The following is a 20,549-nucleotide window of genomic DNA, read 5'->3' as shown; positions in this document are numbered from 1 at the left end:
GAATTGCTAGCTTGCTTCTTCCTTCATTCCAAAGGATAACCATGCTGGTCACACATCCCACGTTTATAACTGAAATCCATGCACACCTTTCCTTCTCTTGGCTTGTGTCTAGAAGGCGCACTGCTTTGCTGCAGGCGTCGGGGGCACGGACAGAATGCTGGCTCCAGGCAGAAGTGAATATCTCAGATGATAAGCTCTGAACTCAGCAGACTCGGCAGCTACGCTCCAGCTGATTTCTCGAGGAGTGGGCAGGTGTATATCGGGAAAGGGAATCTTGAGAGAGGTACTGAACAATTTAGGCAACATCCTAAGGGCTTTAACAACGCAAATGCCTCCAAGCTTCACTAAAACCCTGTTCGCTGGCTACTACCACTAGCTTTTACAACTTAGGAGTGAGACGTCGCTCCTAAGGAGGATACGGGCACTTTCCCAGCCCAAGCTGCCAGGAGCAGAGAGCTCCAGCTCTCCGCCGCAGCCGCGCCGCTCCCTCCCTCTGCGCATGTGCATCCCCGCCTACTCCTCCCGGCTCGTCCTTCCCCGGCCTCCAGCCCCTCGTGGGAAACCTTCCCTGGCTTCCGGGTCCACGCGGCGAGGGAGCTGCGGGTGAGCCCCGGAGGGAGGGTGCGAGGGCCCAGGGGGCCCCGCGCGGCTCGGGGGTCCGGCGGGGGCGGCGGTGCCCAGTGGTGGGTAGAGGCCCCGCGGACATAGGAGGGACCCCAGGCTTCTGCGGTGCCTGCAGAGTGGAAGGGACGCGGGGTGTGGGGGGGGGGGGGCATGGGCGTCTCAGATTAAGGGACCGGGGTCCCGCGTGGGAACGTGGGCTCTCCGGCTTGCAGGGTCCGCAGGTGTCCAGCTCCAGCGCTAAGCGGGCTGCGCCGTCGTGCGGCCGCGGGTGGGGAGTGCGCGTGCGTGACGTGTGCGCTGGGCCCACGGGGAGGGGGTGGGGCTGCGGAAAAGAGTGAACGCGCGTGCGCGACGTGCGTGCGCGCTTCACGTTGCGACGTGTGCGCGTGCGTCTTATAGGCGCCTGGCTACCTAAGGAGGGGCGCGGTCGTAGGAGAGAACGAGTGAGCCAGGCAGGGCTTCTGATGTAAATGAAGGGCTCTGACCGAATAGCCGACGTGAGGCTGGGGCTCCTTATCTGTAAAGTGTGGGTGTCCGGAATCCTTGCCGCACTGCATTGTTCTGAGCACTCGCATTTTGTTAGCTGCTATTGTATTTGTTTGTTATGTGTGTAATACGTGCGGCTGGAGCGTGGACAAGTCTCTAGGGCCTTCATTGCTCAGTTAACTCATTTGTGCAATGGAACAGGGAAGGGGCCGGACTAGCTAGCCACCAAGGCCCTTTCCTGGCTCTAACATTCCCCAGATCCCAAGTTATTATTTATTATGTATTCATTTGTTATTTGTTATGTATAAGCATGACTGTATCCTGAAGCCATCGAAGGCTGTGTGACGGTGGAAGGTCTGGGACAGAGTTAAGAAGAGCGAGGTGAGCTGGAGCTGAGAGGGGTGGGCACGCAGCCTGCACAGGAAACGTCGCCTCTTTGGAGAGTTTGTGAGGGCATGGTCGGGAATGAAAGGTTCACCAGCCATAGCTAAGGAAGTTCTGTCATCACCCCTCTCTGAACACTCCCTTCTCCCCTCATTTTCTGTTCACTGTTTCCGGAGGCGAGCTGCCCTCGAACAATGTCCCATTGTTGATGGCATCTAGAAAGATGCCGAGGTTCCCGCTTTCCTGACCTTACAGACGTACAGAATGGTAGTGCAGGCAAGTGTCTTGTAGGGTTATCTGTTTTGACCTTATTTGAAAAGTGAGAAGGCAAAAATTGAGCCTGAGGAGCTGACTGACTGAGATTATGCAGTTTGTTAGTGCCAGAACCACGGTGAAAAGTTAGGTCTGCAGATGGCTGGGCCACTGCCCATTGTGCCACTGTGAAGTCAAAGATAGTTTGTTACCAAAAGACCTTTTGAAAGTTGTAAGCAGGTTAGAACAAACATTAAACATTTTTTACGTTGCCTTAAACAGTCCCATCTCTTTTTTCCAGAGGTTTCTTGGATTATCTGACCTCAAGGGATTAACGGTGTTAACAGGAAAATATTAACAATGTGGCTTGAGGTTTTTAATTTTTCCCCACCACATCAGTTTTTTCGACAAACCCATAGTGTTTCCTCCTTTAGGTTACTGTTCTATGTTAAACTCATCTTCTCATGTTTTTAATTTTTCTGTGTCACAGAACCTAAATTGGTAATAAATCAATAAGAAACAAATGTTTACATTCACTCAGTGAAAAGTATCATGTCTAAGCTCAACATATATCGGAGCCACACATGGACACGTAAGTATCTTGTATGTGGAGCTGTTGCGTAGGCAGGTAAATTCAGGAACTGCAAGATAGGCCAAGTCTCTCCTAACTTCCTTCTTCCTTGTTCCCCTCAGCTCTGCCTCCTTCACTAAGAGCGGAAAATGAACAGATCCCAGGTGAGTTTTTTGGTTTGTGTATTCCCACTTTGTTTTAAAACGAGTTGTCTGAACTTTGTAAGGATTCATATTTTTAAAACGAAAAAGTAGAAGTGGGCAAGAATTATATTGAGGGCAGTACGTCAAGAGTAGCAAATTCAGGGGCACCTGCGTGGCTCAGTCTGTTAAGCATCCGACTTCAGCCCAGGTCATGATCTCACAGTTTGTGGGTTCGAGCCCCGCGTCGGGCTCTGTGCTGACAGCTCAGAGCCTGGAGCCTGCTTCTGATTCTGTGTCTCCCTCTGTCTCTGCCCTATTTTTCCTAAATAGCTCTTGTTCCTTTCATTGGAGCACAGTATTAGAAACCAAGACTGGGGGACTAGGTGTGCCTTTTGCTAGTGGTGCATCATTGCTGGTAGACCCTCCCAGCTAACTGAACAAGGAAATACATGTGTGTACTAACCCATGCATATACACAAGTCTATAAATATTTCAGTGTGCAACCATCTATATCTACAGTAGGCTACATATTAGTTCACACTGTTTTCTCCTGTTGTAATCATTAGCACATGGAGCATTCTAACCTTCTCTCCTTGCTTGTCTGTAGTCTCCCACTCTAACAGTGAGAATCTGGCTAACATCAAATGGATTTTATTTACTTGATAGTTCAATTTGAGCATACATGTACATGATTTCAGAGTTGTTAACCCCTGGACTCTTGATTCTTCTAGGTCGGGGCCATTATGAATTAAGGTGCTAGAAATATTCATGTGTAGGTTTTTTTTTTTTTAATTTTTTAAAAAAATTTTTTAATGTTTTTATTTATTTTTGAGACAGAGAGAGAGACAGAGCATGAGCAGGGGAGGGGCAGAGAGAGAGGGAGACACAGAATCGGAAACAGGCTCCAGGCTCTGAGCCATCAGCCCAGAGCCCGACGCGGGGCTCGAACTCACGGACCACGAGATCATGACCTGAGCCGAAGTCGGACGCTCAACCGACTGAGCCACCCAGGCGCCCCTCATGTGTAGGTTTTAAGGAGACATGAGGTTTCAGATGCTAGGGTGTGAAATTGCCGGGTCAATTATGTAATGTATGTTTAGCTTTGCAAGAAACTGCCAAACCATTTTTACAAAGGTGCTGTATCCGTCTCCATTCCTACCAATTACAAATCAGAATCCTTGTTCTGCATCTGGACCTGAAATTGGTATTGTCATTATTTTGGATTTAACCATTCTAATGTGTCATGACATCTCATTTTTGTGTGGTTTTTTGAAAAATGTTTATTTATTTATTTTGAGAGAGAGAGAGAGAGAGAGTGCATGCATGCGAGCAGGGGAGGGCCAGAGAGAGAATCCCAAGCAGGCTGTGTGCTGGCAGCTCAGAGCTCGATGCGGAGCTCAATCTCACCAACTGTGAGATTGGACCAAAGCCGAAATCAAGACTCAGACGCTTAACCGACTGAACCACCCAGGCACCTCTTATTTTTGTTTTAATTTGCGTTTTCCTACTAACAGGTGATATTGAACATTTGTTCATATGTTTATTTGCTATCGTTATGTCTTTGGTGATATGTTTGTTCACATCTTTTGCCCATTTTTCAATGGGTCATTTGTTTTCTTACTGAGCTTTAAGAGTTCTTTTGTATTTTTTGGATACAAATCCTTTAGTAGATATATGTGTTGCAAATATTTTCTCCTAGTCTGTGCCTTGTCCTTTCATTTTCTTAGAAAATGCCTTTTGCTGAGCAGATTTGGTTTTTAATAACACCCAGCCCATGTTTCCTGCCTTCCCCCACAACCCCCTGCCATGGGATGTGCTTTTTCTCTTGTATCTAAAAGCTCATCACCAAATCCAGGGGCACAGAGATTTTTCTCTTATATCCTGTGTTCTGTATTTTCTTCTAGAAGGTTTTGCATCTTACATTTAGATCTCTGATTCATCTTTAGTTAATATTTGTGTAAGGTGTAGGGTCTCTGTCTAGGTTCATTTCTTTTGCATGGGTATCCAGTTGTCCACCACCATTTGTTGAGAGTATCTTTTCTTCTTTTATTGCCTTTGTTCCTTTGTCAAAAATTATTTGACTGTATTTTGGTAAATGTGATCCTGGACCCTCTATTTGTTCCATTGACCTGTGTGTCTCTTTCAGCAATAACATACTGTTGTGGATACTTGTAGCTTTATACTACACCTGGAGATCAGTTGATGTGAATTCTCATTTTTCTTCTTCCACATTGTGTTGGCTGTTCTAGATCCTTTGCCTTTCTATATAAGCTTCAGAGTCATTTTGTTAGTATCTGCAAAATAGCTGTTTTTTTTTTAATTTTTTATTTTATTATTTTTTTAAAGTTTTATTTATTTAAAAAAAAATTTTTTTTTAATGTTTTATTTATTTTTGAGACAGAGAGAGACAGAGCATGAACGGGGGAGGGGCAGAGAGAGAGGGAGACACAGAATCAGAAGCAGGCTCCAGGCTCTGAGCCATCAGCCCAGAGCCCGACGTGGGGCTCGAACTCACGGACCGTGAGATCGTGACCTGAGCTGAAGTCGGCCGCTTAACCGACTGAGCCACCCAGGCGCCCCTAAAGTTTTATTTTAGAGATAGTGTGTGAGCTGGAGAGAGGGGCAGAGTGATAGAGAGAGAGGGAGAGAGAGAATCCCAAGCAGGGCTTGGGGCTCGATCTTGTGGCCTTGGGATCATGACCTGAGCCAAAATCAGGAGTCAGACACTCAACTGACTGAGCCATCCAGGTGCCCCAAAATAGCTGGGGTTTTTATTTGAGTCACATTGAATTTATAGATTAAGTTGGAAAGAATTGGTATCTTAGCCATATTGAGTCTTCCTATTGATGAATATGGAACATTTCTCCATTTATTTAGATCTTTGATTTCTTCCATCAGTTGTGTTTTTCTGCAAACACCTGTAGATATTGTGTTATATTTATACTTGAGTACCTTTTTTTTTGGCACTATTATAAATGGTATTTTTTCATTCGTTTGAAAATTTGGAATTCCAATTCTTCATTTTATTTGTGTTTATTTATTTATTTAAAGTGAGAGAGAACGAGTCAGGGAGAGAGGCAGAGAGAAGGAGAGAGATTTCCAAGTGGGCTCCACACTGTCAGCTAAGGGCCCAACCATGGCTTGATCCCACATACTGTGAGACCATGACCTGAGGCAAAATCAGGTGAGACGCTGAACTGACTGAGCCACCCAGGTGCCCTGTGGAATTCCAGTTCTTTATTTGGATATAGGAAAACAGTTGACTTTTTAATATTGACTTTTATCCTGTGATGTTGTTGTATTTGCTTATTACTTCCAGTTGGTTTTTTCTTTCTTTTTATAGATTTCTTGAGGTTTTCTATATAGACACTCATATTGACTTCAAATAGAGAGTTTTATTTTTGCTTTGATCCCAGTGATCTCATCTCTTTCCCCCACCCACCTCCCCTCTGGCAATAACCAGTTTGTTCTCTATATTTAAGAGTCTCTTTTTGTGTCTCTTTTGTTTCTTAAATTCCATATGGTAGTTGTCTTTCTTTGACTTCTTTCACCTAGCCCTGTAGTCTCTACATCTATCCATGTTGTTGCAGATGTCAAGATTTCATTCTTTTTATGGCTGAGTAATAGTCCATTGCGTGTGCGTGTGTGTGTGTGTGTGTACCACATCTTCTTTATCCATTTGTCGATGCACTCTTGGCTTGCCTCCATATTTTGTCTATTGTAAATAATGTTACATTTATATATAAACATAGAGGTGCATATATCTTTTCAATTCAGTGTTTTCATTTTCTTTGAGTAAATACCAAGTTATGGAATTACTGGATCATATGGTAGTTCTATTTTTTTTTTTTTGGAGGAACCTTTATACTGTTTTCCATAGTGGCTGCACCCCTATCCCCTAATATCCCCCCCATCAGTATATGAGGGCTCCTTTTTCACATTCTCACCAACTCCTGTCATTTCTTTTTTGAGTCTAGCCATTCTGACAGTTGTAAAGTGATATCTCGTGGTTGTGATTTGAGTTTCCCTGATGATGAGTGATGTTGAGCATCTCTTCATGTGTCTCTTGACCATCTATATGTCTTCCTTGGAGAAATGTTTATTCAGGTCCTCCATCCAGTTTTTAATCAGCTTGTTTTTTTCTGTGCTGAGTTGTATAAGTTATGTATTTTGGAAATCAGATCCTTAACAGATATATCATTTGCAGATATCTTCTCCCAAGGTTTTATTTTTGTTTTATTGATGGATTCCTTTGCTGTGCAGAAGCTTTTTTGTTTTGGCGTAGTCCCAGTAGTTTAATTTTGCTTTTGTTTCCCTTGCCTGAGGAGACATATCTAGAAAAATGGTTCTACAGATGATGTCAAAGAAATTAGCCTATGTTTTCTTCTGGTTTCAGGTCTCACATTTAGGTTTTTAATCTCTTTCATGTATGGTATAAGAAATGGTCCAGTTTCATTTTTTTTGCATGTAGCTTTTTCCCAGCAGCGTTTGTTAAAGAGACTGTCTTTTTCCCATTGTATATTCTTGCCTCCTTTGTTGAAGACTAATCGACTATATAACTGTGGGTTTATTTCTGGGCTGTCTGTTCTGTTCTACTTCGAATAGCCAAAACCATCTTGGGAAAGAAAAGCAAAGCTGGAGGTATCACAATCCCAGATTTCCAGATAGACTACAAAGAGCTACAGTAATTGAAACAGCATGGTACTGGCACAAAAATAAACACATAGATCAGTGGAGGAGAATAGAGAGCCAATCATGTATGTATGTATGTATATATATATGTGTGTATATATATATATATATTTTTTTTCTTTTGGTTTCTTTTGGGTCTTACTGCACTAGTGAGTGCTTCCAACACAGAGTTGAATAGGAATATTGAGACAAGACATCCTTGCCCTATTCCTGCCCTTAGAGGAAAAGTGTCCAGTCTCTTAACATTAACTGTGATATTGCTGTAAGATTTTTGTAGATGGTCTTTATCAAGCTGAGAAAGATCCCCCTATTCCTAGTTTGCTGGGAATTTTCATCATGAATGCTGTTAGATTTTGGCAGATGCTTTTTCTTCATCAGTTGATTGGATCATGTAAATTTTCTTCTTGGCCTGTTGACGTACTAGATTGTATTCATTGATTTTTTTTTTTTTTAAAACATTGATCTAGCCTTCCATACCTGGAATAAACTCCACCCGGTCATGGTTTAAAATACATCTTATACATTGTCAGATTTGATTTGCCAATATTTCAGGATTTTTGTGTCTATGTTAATGGGAGATATTGGTCTTTAGTTTCTCATGTCTTTATCTGGTTTTGGTATTAGGATACTGCTGACCTCATAATATGAATTTGCAAGTGTTGTGTACTGGAGGAGATTGTGAAGAATTGGTATTTTTTCCTTAAACGTTTAATAGAATTCATCAGTGACACCATTTGGGCTTTGTGCTTTCTATTATGGGAGTGATTTGATTATTTATTCAAGTTTTTAAAAATTTATTTTATTAAAAAATTTTTTAAGGTTTTTTCATTTTTCACAGAGTGAGTGGGGGAGGGGCAGAGAGAGAGGGAGACACAGAATCCAAAGTAGGTTCCAGGCTCTGAGCTGTCAGCACACAGCCTGATGCAGGGCTCGAACCACAGAGCATGTGATCATGACCTGAGCTGAAGTTGGACGCCTAACTGACTGAGCCACCCAGGTGCCCCTAATTCAAGTTTTTTTTTTTAACAGGTATAGATCTATTCAGGCTATTTATTTTTTTGTAGGAAATGGTAGCCGTGTCTTTTAAGGAATTTGTCCATTTCATCTAATTTTTCAGGAATAGAATTGTTTGTGGTATTCTCTTATTATTTTAATGTCATTAGGATCAGTATTGACCGATCATTTCTGAGATTCATAATTGTTTCTTTTCTTTTTTTCTTGGTTAGGTTTTCTGGAAGTTTATTAATTTTATTGGTCTTTCAAAGCAGTTGTTGGTTTCATTGATTTTTTTTTTTCATGGTTTCAATTTCATTGATTTATTCTAATGCTTCCTTTATTTTGCTTGCTTTTGGCTTAATTTGCCTTTCTTCTATAGTTTACTAAGATGGAAACTTAGGTTACTGATTTAAAATTTTTCTTTCTGTTTTTTTTGGATGTTTATTTATTTTTGGGGGAGAGAGAGAGAGAGATGAGCAGAGGAGGGGCAGAGAGATGAAGACACAATACAAAGCAGGCTCCAGGCTCTGAGCTGTCTGTCAGCACAGACAGCTATCTCATGATTATTGATTTCTATTTAATTCCATTGTAGTCTAAGAATGTATTTTGTATCATAGCTGTTGTTTTAAATTTGTTACGGTGTGTTTTGTGGCCAAGACTATGCTTTATCTTGGTGAAGGTTCCATGTGAGCTAAAATAGAATGATAAAGTGTGTGTTTTACTATTTTGGATGGAGTATTCTATAACTGTCAATTAGATCATGTTGATAGATAGTGCTGTTCAGGTCATTTATGTACTTAACTGATTTCTGCCTCCTTGATCTGTCAGTATTGACGGAGGGGTGTCGAAGTCTCCCAACTATGAGTATAAATTTGTGTATTTCTCCGTTCAGTTCTGTCAGTTTTGAGGTACATATTTTGATACTCTTTTGATAGATGTATGTGTATGTTCTCTGTGAGGACTTGAATCCAGGTAATGAGTTAATTCCGATGCTGTGTTTCTTAGCTCTAAAGTGCCCATTTTATCTGTGTTCGGATGTGTGTACGTTGTGTGTCTGTAGACACATGTATCCGAGGGCCCGGAGACCATCCCCAGGTTCAGTGACTCAGCGGGTAGTCCTTATGGCTCTGACTCCTTAACGGGCAGGCGTACAAAGCAGGATCAGGGAAGGGAGAAGGCACGTGGAGCAGAGTTGAGAGGAAGCCAGGAGCAGACTTCTAAGAGTCTTCCCCCAAGATGCCCGAGACGCCCGTCAGTGCCCCAGCAGTGAGATGTGACAGCAAATGGGAAATGTCTGCCCCGGGAGCTCAGGAGACTCAGTGCTCAGAGACCAGGAGCTGATGGCATCGGTACTCTCTGCTTAGCACAGAAACTTCGAGACCAGAAAGAATGCACATGTGTGCATAAAGCATATTGCTTACACACAGTTTAGGCTCAGCAAACCATTCGTATTAGGGCACGGTGAGTCTCCTGAAGTCCAAGTTCCCAGGTGCCAGTCAAGGGCGCCTCACAGCGGACCTTTCAGGGGCTAGCAGTCTCCGGCCTGCTCTATTACTTCTTTGCACGGCACCCATACCACGTATCCGTCAACTTATCTCCTCTGTTCCTTTCTTTTGTTCGTGTTTTCCTCTGTTTTATTAGCCATATTAATCATAATTCGTTTTAAAGTTCTTGTTTATTAATTCCAATATCTGGGTCTCCTCGTGGTCTGCTCTATTTTATTACCTATTTCTTCTGTCACATAAATGATAATATTAAAGAGCTAACTTTTTCTTGGTTTGCCTTCCTTCCCAGTGTACTGTGTGCACACTCTTGGCTCCTGCAGTGTGTAATTTAGTAAAGGTTAACGTATGCGTCTACTCTTCAGATCGTAAGCGCTTTAAGCACAGGAACGATGTTTTCATCAGCAGTATTTGCAGCAAGGGGAACAGTTCCAGGCCCTTAGTGGAAACTCAGTTTGTGCAAGATACTTCTTTTATCCTACATAGTATAGCACAAAAGAAGGTGTCCCGTATGTCAATTTTTAGTGAATCCGAAAGAGATAAGCTCTTTTAAATCTCTTCCGTGTCCTGTAGTTCTGACACTTTCATATAGAAAAGGAATATACCATTACAGGAACAAGTGTCATTCAAAGATGTATGTGTGGACTTCACTCAGGAAGAGTGGTATCTGCTGGATCCCGCTCAGAAGATACTATACAGAGATGTGATTCTAGAAAATTACAGCCACCTTGTCTCAGTAGGTAAGAATTTTTTTTCCCTTGTGCCTGACTACCAGTACATTTCTGGTTGTTGAAACATATGAATTGCCTGTGGAATTTTCTGATTTGAAACTCGAGATTCAGGGCCATGAGATGACCCGTCTCTCTCTGGCCCCCATAAAAAATGCTGTTTTCTCAGGGGTCGGTTCATTTGGGCATCTCCCTTGGGTAGCTCCCAAAGCTGTACCTTTCAGAGTTCCTGAAGCCAGGCTCTTGTATTATTGTCTTGTATTATTTTTTCTTAACAGGATATTGCTTTACTAAGCCAGAAGTGGTCTTCAAGATAGAGCAAGGAGAGGAGCCCTGGATATTAGAGGCAGGATTCCCAAGCCACTGCCACCAAGGTGAGTTAGTGAATTCATGGGCAGATGGAAGGCTAGGGGATGAGATCTTAGGCCATTGGTTTAGGGTTTATCACTTTTGAAATCATTTTTCAGAAATTTCTTTTTTTTAGGGGTGCCTGGGTGGCTCAGTCAGTTGAGCCATCCAACTCCTAATTTTGGCTCAGGTCATGATCCTGTGGTCTATGAGATCGAGCCCTGTGTTGGGCTCTGTGCTGAGAGTGTGGAGCCTGCTTGCTCTCTCTTTCCCTCCCCTGCACCCTCCCTCTCTCTCTCTTTCAAAATAAATATGCTTAAAAAATGTCTTTTTTTAGTCTTAGAGCTTTGGAAGTGAGTAAGGACGGTTGGCTCACATCCCCCTATTACCTTAATCATACTCCTCCATATGTCACTTCCACTCATAAATGCTTTCCTTGTCCTTCGACATTTTTGAGTGATTTACTTGTGCCCACGATGCAAACTTAGTTGGTTTCATCTCAGATAATTTTTCTTGGTTAGTTTATCTTTTAAAATTGTTTTATTCTCTTTGGACGCCTTGTGTTAGTTTGTGTGTATTCCTGCTGTACTTGTAGATATTTGTTTAACAAACATGTGGTGGGCACCCACTATGACCTGGTTGTGTTTTTAGGTAATTAAAAGAATAACATCCCTTTTATCATGGAGCACATATTACAGTGAGGGACAAGGAGCCTGTGTGTGTACGCACGCGTGCATGCTTGTGACTACATACATACAGTTTGTGATGGGGAGGGAGAATGATGGCATGTGCTATTTGGTAAGGACATCAGAGAAAACCTTTGGATGAGGTCCACAATAGAGATGAGACTCTAATGAAGTGAAAGTGTGAGCTGTTCCAGGCACAGGGAGCATCAGGTGCTAAACTTCTCAGCTGTGTTTAAGAGTGTTTGAAGAATGGCGAGGGGGCCATTGTGGCTGGGGGTGAGTAGGTGTGGGCAAGATTGGTAGGAGATGATGTCGTAGAGATAGTGTGGCCCTTGGTAGTTTTTTTTTTTTTTTTTATTAAAAAAAAATTTTTTTTAACATTTATTTATTATTGAGGCAGAGAGCGACAGAGCATGAATGGGGGAGGGTCAGAAAGAGAGGGAGACACAGAATCTGAAACAGGCTCCAGGCTCCGAGCTGTCAGCACAGAGCCCGACGCAGGGCTCAGACTCAGAGACCACGAGATCATGACCTGAGCCGAAGTCGGACGCCTAACCAACTGAGCCACCCAGGCACCCCAGGTCCTTGGTAATTTTATTTTGAGTGATATGAGAAAACCTTGTGTTTTTTGTTTGTTTGTTTGTTTTTTGAGTAAATGTAAGTCAGATTAAGTCATCAGATGTGATTTATTGTTTATGCAGTACATACACCGTGGTGGTTAGATGGTGCTTGGGCGCGGGCAAGGAAAGAATATCATTTAGGAGACTATTCTGAACTCCAGAGGGGAGAGGATAGCAGCTAAGGCGATACTGGAAGTGCTGAGGAGCAGGAGATTTGTATGCGTATCTCGAGGATGAGAGCGTGGAAGAGAGACAGGAGTCCAGCCTGACTCCACTGCTCCGTCTCAAGCAACTGGGCCAACGAGGGTGCCCTTTACTGAGAGAGACGTTGGAGATTATAGGGGAATCACGACATGTTTAAATTTGGACACGAGAAGCTCCAGAGAGCTGCTAGAATCCAGTTGTGTGTTGAACAAGAGTATGGATGTATGCGAGTGTGCTGGATGTGGTTGAGGCCAGAGCCAGAAGTGCCCACGCGAGAGTCGTCAGCTGTGGGTCGCGGGGAAGGCACGAGGCTGGGAGAGAGCTTCTAGATCGGAGGTTGGCGGACTTTTATGTAAAGACCATAGCACATATTTTAGGTTCCGTGGGTCACATGTGGTCTGGGCGGTGGCGGCTGCTCCTCCTGTTCCTCTTCCCGCTCTTCCTCCTCCTCCTGCCCCTCCTCCTCCTCCTCCTCCTGCTTGTTCTCCTCCTCCCCCTCCTCCTTCTCCTCCAGTGGTGGCTCGTGCTCCTCCTCCTCCTCTTCCTCCTGCTCCTCCTCCTCTTCCTCTTGCTGCTGCTCCTCCTGCTCCCCCTGCTCCTCCAGCAGCAGCTCCTCCTCCTCCTGCTTGTTCTCCTTCTCCTCCTCCTCCTCCTCCTTCTCCTCCTCCTCCTCCTTCTCCTCTTCCTTCCCCTCTTCCTCCTCCTCTTCCTCATCCTCCTGCTCCTCCTCCCCCTCCTCCTGCTCCTCCTCTCCCTCCTCCTTCTCCTCCCCCTCCTCCTGCTCCTCCTCCTCCTCCTGCTCCTCCCCCTCCTCCTGCTCCTCCCCCTCCTCCTGCTCCTCCTGCTCCTCCCCCTCCTCCTGCTCCTCCTCCCCCTGCTTCTCCTCCTCCTCCCCCTGCTTCTCCTCCTCCTCCCCCTGCTTCTCCTCCTCCCCCTGCTTCTCCTCCTCCCCTTGCTTCTCCTCCTCCCCCTGCTTCTCCTCCTCCTCCCCCTGCTTCTCCTCCTCCTCCCCCTGCTTCTCCTCCTCTTCCTCCTGCTCCTCCTCCCCCTGCTTCTCCTCCTCCTCCCCCTGCTTCTCCTCCTCCTCCCCCTGCTCCTCTTCCTCCTGCTCCTCCTCCTCTTCCCCCTGCTTCCCCTCCTCCTCCCCCTGCTTCTCCTCCTCCTCCCCCTGCTTCTCCTCCTCCTCCCCCTGCTTCTCCTCCTCTTCCTCCTGCTCCTCCTCCCCCTGCTTCTCCTCCTCCTCCCCCTGCTCCTCTTCCTCCTGCTCCTCCTCCTCCTCCCCCTGCTTCTCCTCCTCCTCCCCCTGCTTCTCCTCCTCCTCCCCCTGCGTCTCCTCCTCTTCCTCCTGCTCCTCCTCCCCCTGCTTCTCCTCCTCCTCCCCCTGCTTCTCCTCCTCCTCCCCCTACTTCTCCTCCTCCTCCCCCTCCTCCTCCCCCTCCTCCTCCTCCTCCTCCTCCTGCTCCTCCTCCTGCTCCCCCTTCTCCTCCTGTTCTTGATCCTCCTCCTCCCCCTCTTCCTCCTCCTCCTCTTCCTCCTCTTCCTCCTGCTCCTCCTCCCCCTGCTTCTCCTCCTCCTCCCCCTGCTTCTCCTCCTCCTCCCCCTGCTTCTCCTCCTCCTCCCCCTGCTTCTCCTCCTCCTCCCCCTCCTCCTCCCCCTCCTCCTCCTCCTCCCCCTGCTTCTCTTCCTCCTCCTCCTGCTCCTCCCCCTCCTCCTGCTCCTCCCCCTGCTTCTCCTCCTCCTCCTCCTCCCCCTGCTTCTCCTCCTCCTCCCCCTGCTTCTCCTCCTCCTCCCCCTCCTCCTCCCCCTCTTCCTGCTCCTCCTCCTTCCTGGTTCCTCTTCTCTCGCCTCTCTTCTTCCTTTCCACTCCTCCCTACTGCTTCTTTTATCTTTCCCTCTAAAGATGTAAAAAGCATTCATTGATCAAGGACCCCGCTCAGCCAGCAGACTCCTTTTCTAGAGAGTGGTTGTTTCCAAGTAAAAGCAGTGGCCCTGGAACAGTTCCACTTCTACAAGTGGTTTACAGTCCGTTAAATTGCATCGTGAGAGGAGCTGGAGAAGGAGTAGCCTGAGTGACAGGAAAGCCCTGGAGCCTGGTTTCCCAGGAATCCAACAGGGAACAGTCTGCCGTTGTATTTCTACCTTCACTGGCAGCTCCGGCACCAGCCCGCTAAACCCCGTTTTCCCCTGTTGCTGGTCTCCTCATGTTCCTGGGTTGTTTGCCTTCCAGAACCGTCTTCTTGCCTCTTCGGTTTCTCACTGATCCCGCTCAAAACCAGAACTGCATCTGTGTTCTCTCATTCCTGGCTTGATGTAATTACTAACTGGTTTTTATTTTCTTACCTAAAGCATCCAATTTATCTTTCACTAGCCTGGAAAAGTTGCTAGTTATTAATAAATAAAATTAAAATTGAAGTCTGTTTTCACTGACTATTGCAGTGTGGTCCTATGCTGCCTATGTCATTTCTTTCTCTCTGCTCTTCAGAATTTATACCAAACCCCATACTTTCCTATATCTTAAATTTCACTTATAAATGCTTTGTCTTATTTACAACTTTTATTCTTGTTTACTTTGCCTTTTCAGATACTTAATAGTGTCCATGTGAATTCTTTAGACACTGCACAGTACACTGTGATGGCTTGTTATTATTTCACTTATTTTAAGTTAGAACTCAAGTTTTTTTTCCTATCACTTAAGTGGCCCATATTTTATGACCCTCACCCACGATTGGCCGTATCCCCAAAACTCAGATCTAATCATAGCACCCTTGTTTAGGATTTCTTTCTTTATTGAGATTTTGTTGTCCCAAAGAGAAAGCCCTTTATTTTCCTAATTCTGACAGTTTACTAATTACTTTGTTGATTAATTGTGGAGCCACGTTTGGAAGAGATCATTCTTTTTCATCGATTCAGAATGCATTCTGTGGTACTTCTCCTAAATGCACATTGCCGTTTGGTCCTCATGTATACCAGCCCGTCAGGAACAGTTTGGAAATGATTCACATGCACATTCCTTTTAAGAGTCATTCATATTCTGCCTCTTTAGTGAGGTCAGAGGAAGCAGGATTTTGGTAACACCCGCCAAGAGCCAGACTGCGGTCTTCACAAAGGTGTAGTAGCATGGAGCGAAGGACTTTCCTTACACTATGGTGAATTTCACAGGCAGTAAACTTGTTCTGAAGACAGCGACTAAAGGCTGGAGGTGGAAGGGGTGTCGCGGTGCTCGTTGGCGTTCATTCTTTGCTTGTTATTTTTGTGGTTGTTTTCAATTAAAGAAAGCAGCATTTCCTGGAAGATGTCCAGGTTCCAGGAAGAAGGGGGCTGGAGCGCAGCTGGCCAGGTGAAAGGTGTGTCTCTGGGAGTGAGCGGTTTATGAGAGGCCCAGCTGGAGCTGCACAGAAGTCCTGTTAATGGACTTGTGACAGGGCGGCCTGCACACTTACTTTTAATTTGTTTTTACAGTGTAGTAACTGTTATCAGTCGGTCCTTGGAGCAGTGGGCTCAGGACGGCATTAGACTTTTTTTCACACGAATGAACATTGTTGCATTGGGTAGCAGCAGTGAAGCACAGCCAAGAATTTGTAAGGTAAAGTTTGCGGAAGGTCTCAGAACCGTGTAGAGGAGTGATCCTTCCATAAGGAAGTCTCACAAGTAGGTAAAAGCCACAGATGAGGCTAGGTGTAAAGGCAGAAAACCTTGATGTGAAAGATAAGCTTAGATATAAAAGCAGACTTAAAGATCAGCATTGCCTCAGAAACAGAATGTTTTGGGGAGAAGTAAGCCAGCAGACTGGGGTGAGTAATCGTGTGACTTGCCGGTCAGGACAGATTCATTAACAGCTGTGAGAAAACAAAATGAACCTGTTCCTTTGCAGAGATGGCCCGCCCCTCATCTGTTTTGTATTTCCTCCTGGATATTTGTGGTGTTGTGAATCACAGCTAGGTAGAGAATGAGAGTCTGAGGTGAAGCAGTGTCCTTCAAAACATGAGGAAATAGGTGCTTTCAGAAATGTCTTCTGATGCTGATCTATCAAACGGAGGGGAAAAAAGGAATGGCCACACGCACACAGGCGAGGATCCTACCGTAGTTCGAGGTCGGGCTGTGAGGATGTGAGGACATCAGCCATGATCTGCCTCTGAAATCTTCCTCGGCCGTGTTTCTCAAACAGTCTATTTGTAGTTTATTTGTTACTAAAAAACAAAACAAAACAAAACAAAAAACCCTCCCTTGTTGAACTCATCCAATTCTCTACATTTCCTGCTTCCTAAATGGACACCTCTCAGAAAATCTCCAGCCCTTGTTCACCGTGTCTTGAGTTTATTTCACTTCCAGCCTGCTTCTTACAGCTTTTTTAAAAAAAATAATTATTTCTTGTGAAATAAGTCAAAAGAAAGACAAGATTCTGGGCTGTAGGACCTCCTGGTGGAACCTGAGGAAGTTGGTGTTGGTGCATCGATAGAAGATATGCTCCAGCAGGAATCCTGCCCCAGAAATCTGTGTCTGAGGGGATTTAGGACTGGACTGTTCTGTCTCCACCAAACATAGTTCATCCTCTGAAAGCCCTGTCCGCTAATCTCCACTGTCACTTTATGCAGTGTTCAGTGTCTCTGTCGGGCTGACCCCATTCTCTGAGTTCCCCTGAATCAGCCACTCCTGGCTCCCTGTGCTTTGAATCTTCACCCTTTCCTGTCCAGTTTTGAAGGTTACGTGTTTAAAATGTTAAATGTCAGGGCACCTGGGCAGCTTAGTCGGTTAAGCGTCCAACTCCTGATTTCGGCTCAGGTCATGATCTCACTCATGGTTTGTGAGTTCGAGCCATGCATCGGGTTCTGCACTGTCAGTGCAGAGCCTGCTTGGGATTCTCTCTCCCCCTCTCTCTCTCTGCCCCTCCCCTGCTCATGCTTGCTTGTTCGCTCGCTTTCTCAAAATAAATAAAACTTAAAAAACAATTAAAAAATAATAAAATGTTAAATGTCATTGCCAGGTTCCTTCCCTGTTTCCACTGTCGCGTGTCTTTATTTTCCAGTGAAAGCAGAAGGATAAAAAACGTATGCTTGGATTTAGTTCGCACCAGGAAACCGAGCCTAAGACAAAAGTATCAACTAGATAAAAGGGCGTTTGTGTGAGTTCGTTTCCATTAGAAATGTACTAGGATTCATAAGATGTGGTTATTTTTCTCATTTCTAGAAGACTGGAAAGTTGATGACCTGATAGAGAGCAGCCAGGACAATGAAGACGAACATTTTTGGCAACTTGATTTTACCGCCAACAAAACATTAGATATAGATAGTGGTGCTAGACTAAGAAAAACTTTCAATCTGGGCACAGATTCTGTTCCTTCAAGAAATTTTCCATATAAGATATGTGACTCGTGTGAAATGAGTTTGAAAAATATTTCAGGCTTAATTATTAGTAGAAAGAGCTATTCTGGAAAGAAGCCTGATGAGTTTAATGTATATGAGAAATTGCTCCTTGACATCAGGCATGAGAAAACTCCTCCTGGAGGGAAACCTTATAAATATAATCAAAAAAGGAATGTGCTCCATCATCGTCACGATCTCAGTCAGCCAATTTTTGATCAGCCTTCTGAGTATAATGAAAATGGACAAGCCTTCCATGAGGAAGCAGCATTTTTCACAAACAAGAAAATACAGATAGGAGAGACGCTCTGTAAATACAATGCATGTGGAAGAACCTTCATCCACAGTTTAGGACTCAGTTTATCTCAGAGAACTCGTTTGGAGATGGAGCCACATGAATGCAGTCTCTGTGGGAAGTCCTTCTATACCGATTTAAGATTGGGACACCAGAGAACTCTTACAGGGGAGACTCCTTATGAATATGACGAATACGGGCAAACCTTCTGTGATGACTCAACTTTCATTATCCATCAGGGAACCTATGCAAGAAAGATTCCCCACGAATATAAAGTGAGTCATAAAACGTGGGAAAAGTCAGCCCTCTTTAAGCATCAGATAGTACACATGGGCAAAAAACCTTATGAGCACCATGAAAATAGGAATAACTTCAGCAAGAAGTCCCATCTCACCCAACTTCGAAGAGCTCACTCAGGAGAAAAAACCTTCGAATGTGGTGAATGTGGGAAAACATTCTGGGAGAAGTCAAACCTCACTCAGCATCAAAGAACACACACAGGAGAGAAACCCTATGAATGTACTGAATGTGGGAAATCGTTTTGTCAGAAACCACACCTTACCAACCATCAGCGAACACATACAGGAGAAAAACCCTACGCATGTAAGCAGTGTGGAAAAACGTTCTGTGTAAAGTCAAACCTCACGGAACATCAGAGAACGCACACCGGGGAAAAACCGTATGAGTGTAATACGTGTGGGAAATCCTTCTGCCACAGGTCAGCCCTAACTGTACATCAGAGAACACACACAGGAGAGAAACCCTTTATATGTAATGAATGTGGGAAATCCTTCTGTGTGAAGTCAAACCTCATTGTACATCAAAGAACTCACACAGGGGAGAAACCCTATAAATGTAATGAGTGTGGGAAAACCTTCTGTGAAAAATCAGCTCTCACTAAACATCAGAGAACTCACACAGGAGAGAAACCCTATGAGTGTAACGGATGTGGGAAAACCTTTAGTCAGAGGTCAGTACTGACGAAACATCAGAGAATTCACATGAGGGTGAAAGCTCTTTCAACATCCTGATGTCCAGAAGTCTCCACCCACCCTTTCAAAGTCTTACACCATTTTTGAAAATGAGATGAATGAGACCCAAAGAATGCCTCATGTTACTAGAAAGCGACATCTTGTTGTACTTCAAATAATTAATACTAGAATGAAACCTTACAGATATTTTGAATATGTGAAAGCTCTCAAAAACTGAAACTTTTCATCAGAAAATTTATATTGAGGGGAAGTTTATTCACTTAAGTAATGTAAAAATCTTTGTCTAGAATTTATGTTGTGTCGTATTCCAGATGTGATACCAAATTTTATTGTAAATACAGTGGATGATATTATTCATTCATACCCAGACTCACAGTGGAATCTGAAGCTTAAAAAAAGTTCAGTCACAGCAGCATTAAACATTTATGTGAGGAGTCTCTGACGATTGCAGGCCCAATGTGGGTGTAGCAATGTAATAGGAATTGGATGTACGCTTGATTTGCAAACTGGAGTCCAACGAACTTGTGGAGAAAATATCCCTTCATTAAATAACTTACGGTCTGTATTAATGTTTCCCACACTAAATACCACCAGTGTCTACGGGTTGACGTAAATATAGATGTATATATGTAGATGTAAATATATTTATGCACACATACCCACACAGATGCAGTAGTGTGTTAGAGTAAGCCCGCAATGGCTTGCAAGTACTGCTGATGGTTAAATTCCCAGGAATTTTGTGAGCCAGTTCTTAGAACATAATCATTATTTAAAAATTAAATTATATTAAAAACAAAGGTAATAAATACTCAGCACTCCTTGCTTCCTAATTATTTTATAATATTTTGCTGTTAGCCTTGTTCTTTAGGTCACTCACAGTATCGAGTCTGCATGGTGACAATACCATACAACACGTGCTCCCGCCCGTCCCTTCCCACCTCTGTACTCAGTCATGAGGGTAGCTTGGCTTTAGTGGGAGTGTTTACACCCTGCAAATTGGCAAACCCTACAAACAGGGGTTTTTATTTTTTTATTTTCTCAGACAGCCTGTTGTCAAATATTTACCGGCACACCGCTGTGTATATATGAAAATATATTTGGAAAATTTAAAGTACAAACTATATACCTTACCCCCTGTCCCATTTCCCGCCATAAATAAATGGCTGTGGCCATTATCACTGAACTGCGTCTTCAATAAAGATCCCCAAATCTGTTTTTGTGAGGTTTTTTTAACTACCTTTACATCAGTCTTCATTGTAAATACTACCAGAGCCTCTTCGTAGTTTGGCCAGTCTGTGCTGTGTCACCACCGCATCACCACCCTCTTCTGTGACATCGCTGGCGTATATGATGAGTGAGTAGGGCTGTTGTTACTGAACTACTACTTCCCAAAAGAAGCCAGATAGTATTTTTCTGAGTTTTTTCAGCTGCCTCTGGGTCAGTCTGTAACGTAAGAGCTGTTAATAACAATGGTATCCCATGAATTTTGCACAGGTCTCCATCAGTTATGAACAGGAATACTCCCTACTCTCCACAAATAAAAGTAGTGCTATGCGCTAGAATGCCACTTTCATTCTCTTGGTATTCGGTTGTTGTATCTACTTAGGCATGATACGTTGTATGTGACCCAGGAACTGGAACTATGTAATTGTATTTAAAATAATAGGAT

At 44.1% G+C, this 20,549-nt stretch overlaps 1 protein-coding gene across 7 annotated transcripts; it reads left to right on the top strand.

The window, feature by feature from the left end:
- Nucleotides 1-542: 542 nt before the first annotated feature.
- Nucleotides 543-20,094, top strand: ZNF248 (zinc finger protein 248). 7 transcript variants are annotated; one of them, XM_047088779.1, is made up of 6 exons: nucleotides 543-603; nucleotides 1,420-2,338; nucleotides 2,440-2,481; nucleotides 10,264-10,390; nucleotides 10,657-10,752; nucleotides 17,421-20,094. In XM_047088779.1, exons 3-6 carry the CDS (start codon nucleotides 2,467-2,469, stop codon nucleotides 18,917-18,919), a joined length of 1,737 nt encoding a protein of 578 aa, XP_046944735.1. In that variant the 5' UTR covers nucleotides 543-603; nucleotides 1,420-2,338; nucleotides 2,440-2,466; the 3' UTR covers nucleotides 18,920-20,094. The 7 variants fall into 7 exon arrangements, with proteins under 7 accessions (XP_046944735.1, XP_046944740.1, XP_046944737.1 ...); XM_047088781.1 differs by lacking the exon at nucleotides 1,420-2,338 and having other exon boundaries at nucleotides 560-603; XM_047088780.1 differs by lacking the exon at nucleotides 543-603 and having other exon boundaries at nucleotides 926-1,491.
- The last annotated feature ends 455 nt before the right edge of the window (nucleotides 20,095-20,549 follow it).

This window comes from Lynx rufus, unplaced genomic scaffold (genome assembly GCF_022079265.1).
Source record: "Lynx rufus isolate CCGP_SWC_20201006 ecotype Redwood Valley unplaced genomic scaffold, mLynRuf1.p SCAF_25, whole genome shotgun sequence".
In the NCBI taxonomy this organism is placed as follows: Eukaryota; Metazoa; Chordata; class Mammalia; order Carnivora; family Felidae; genus Lynx; species Lynx rufus.
This window is presented reverse-complemented; position numbering and strand designations above follow the sequence as displayed.

Coding starts and splice junctions, on each gene's coding strand:
- ZNF248 (XM_047088779.1), top strand. Junction 10,391..10,656: donor CAGCCACCTTGTCTCAGTAG/GTAAGAATTTTT, acceptor TTTTCTTAACAG/GATATTGCTTTACTAAGCCA. Junction 10,753..17,420: donor CCCAAGCCACTGCCACCAAG/GTGAGTTAGTGA, acceptor TCTCATTTCTAG/AAGACTGGAAAGTTGATGAC.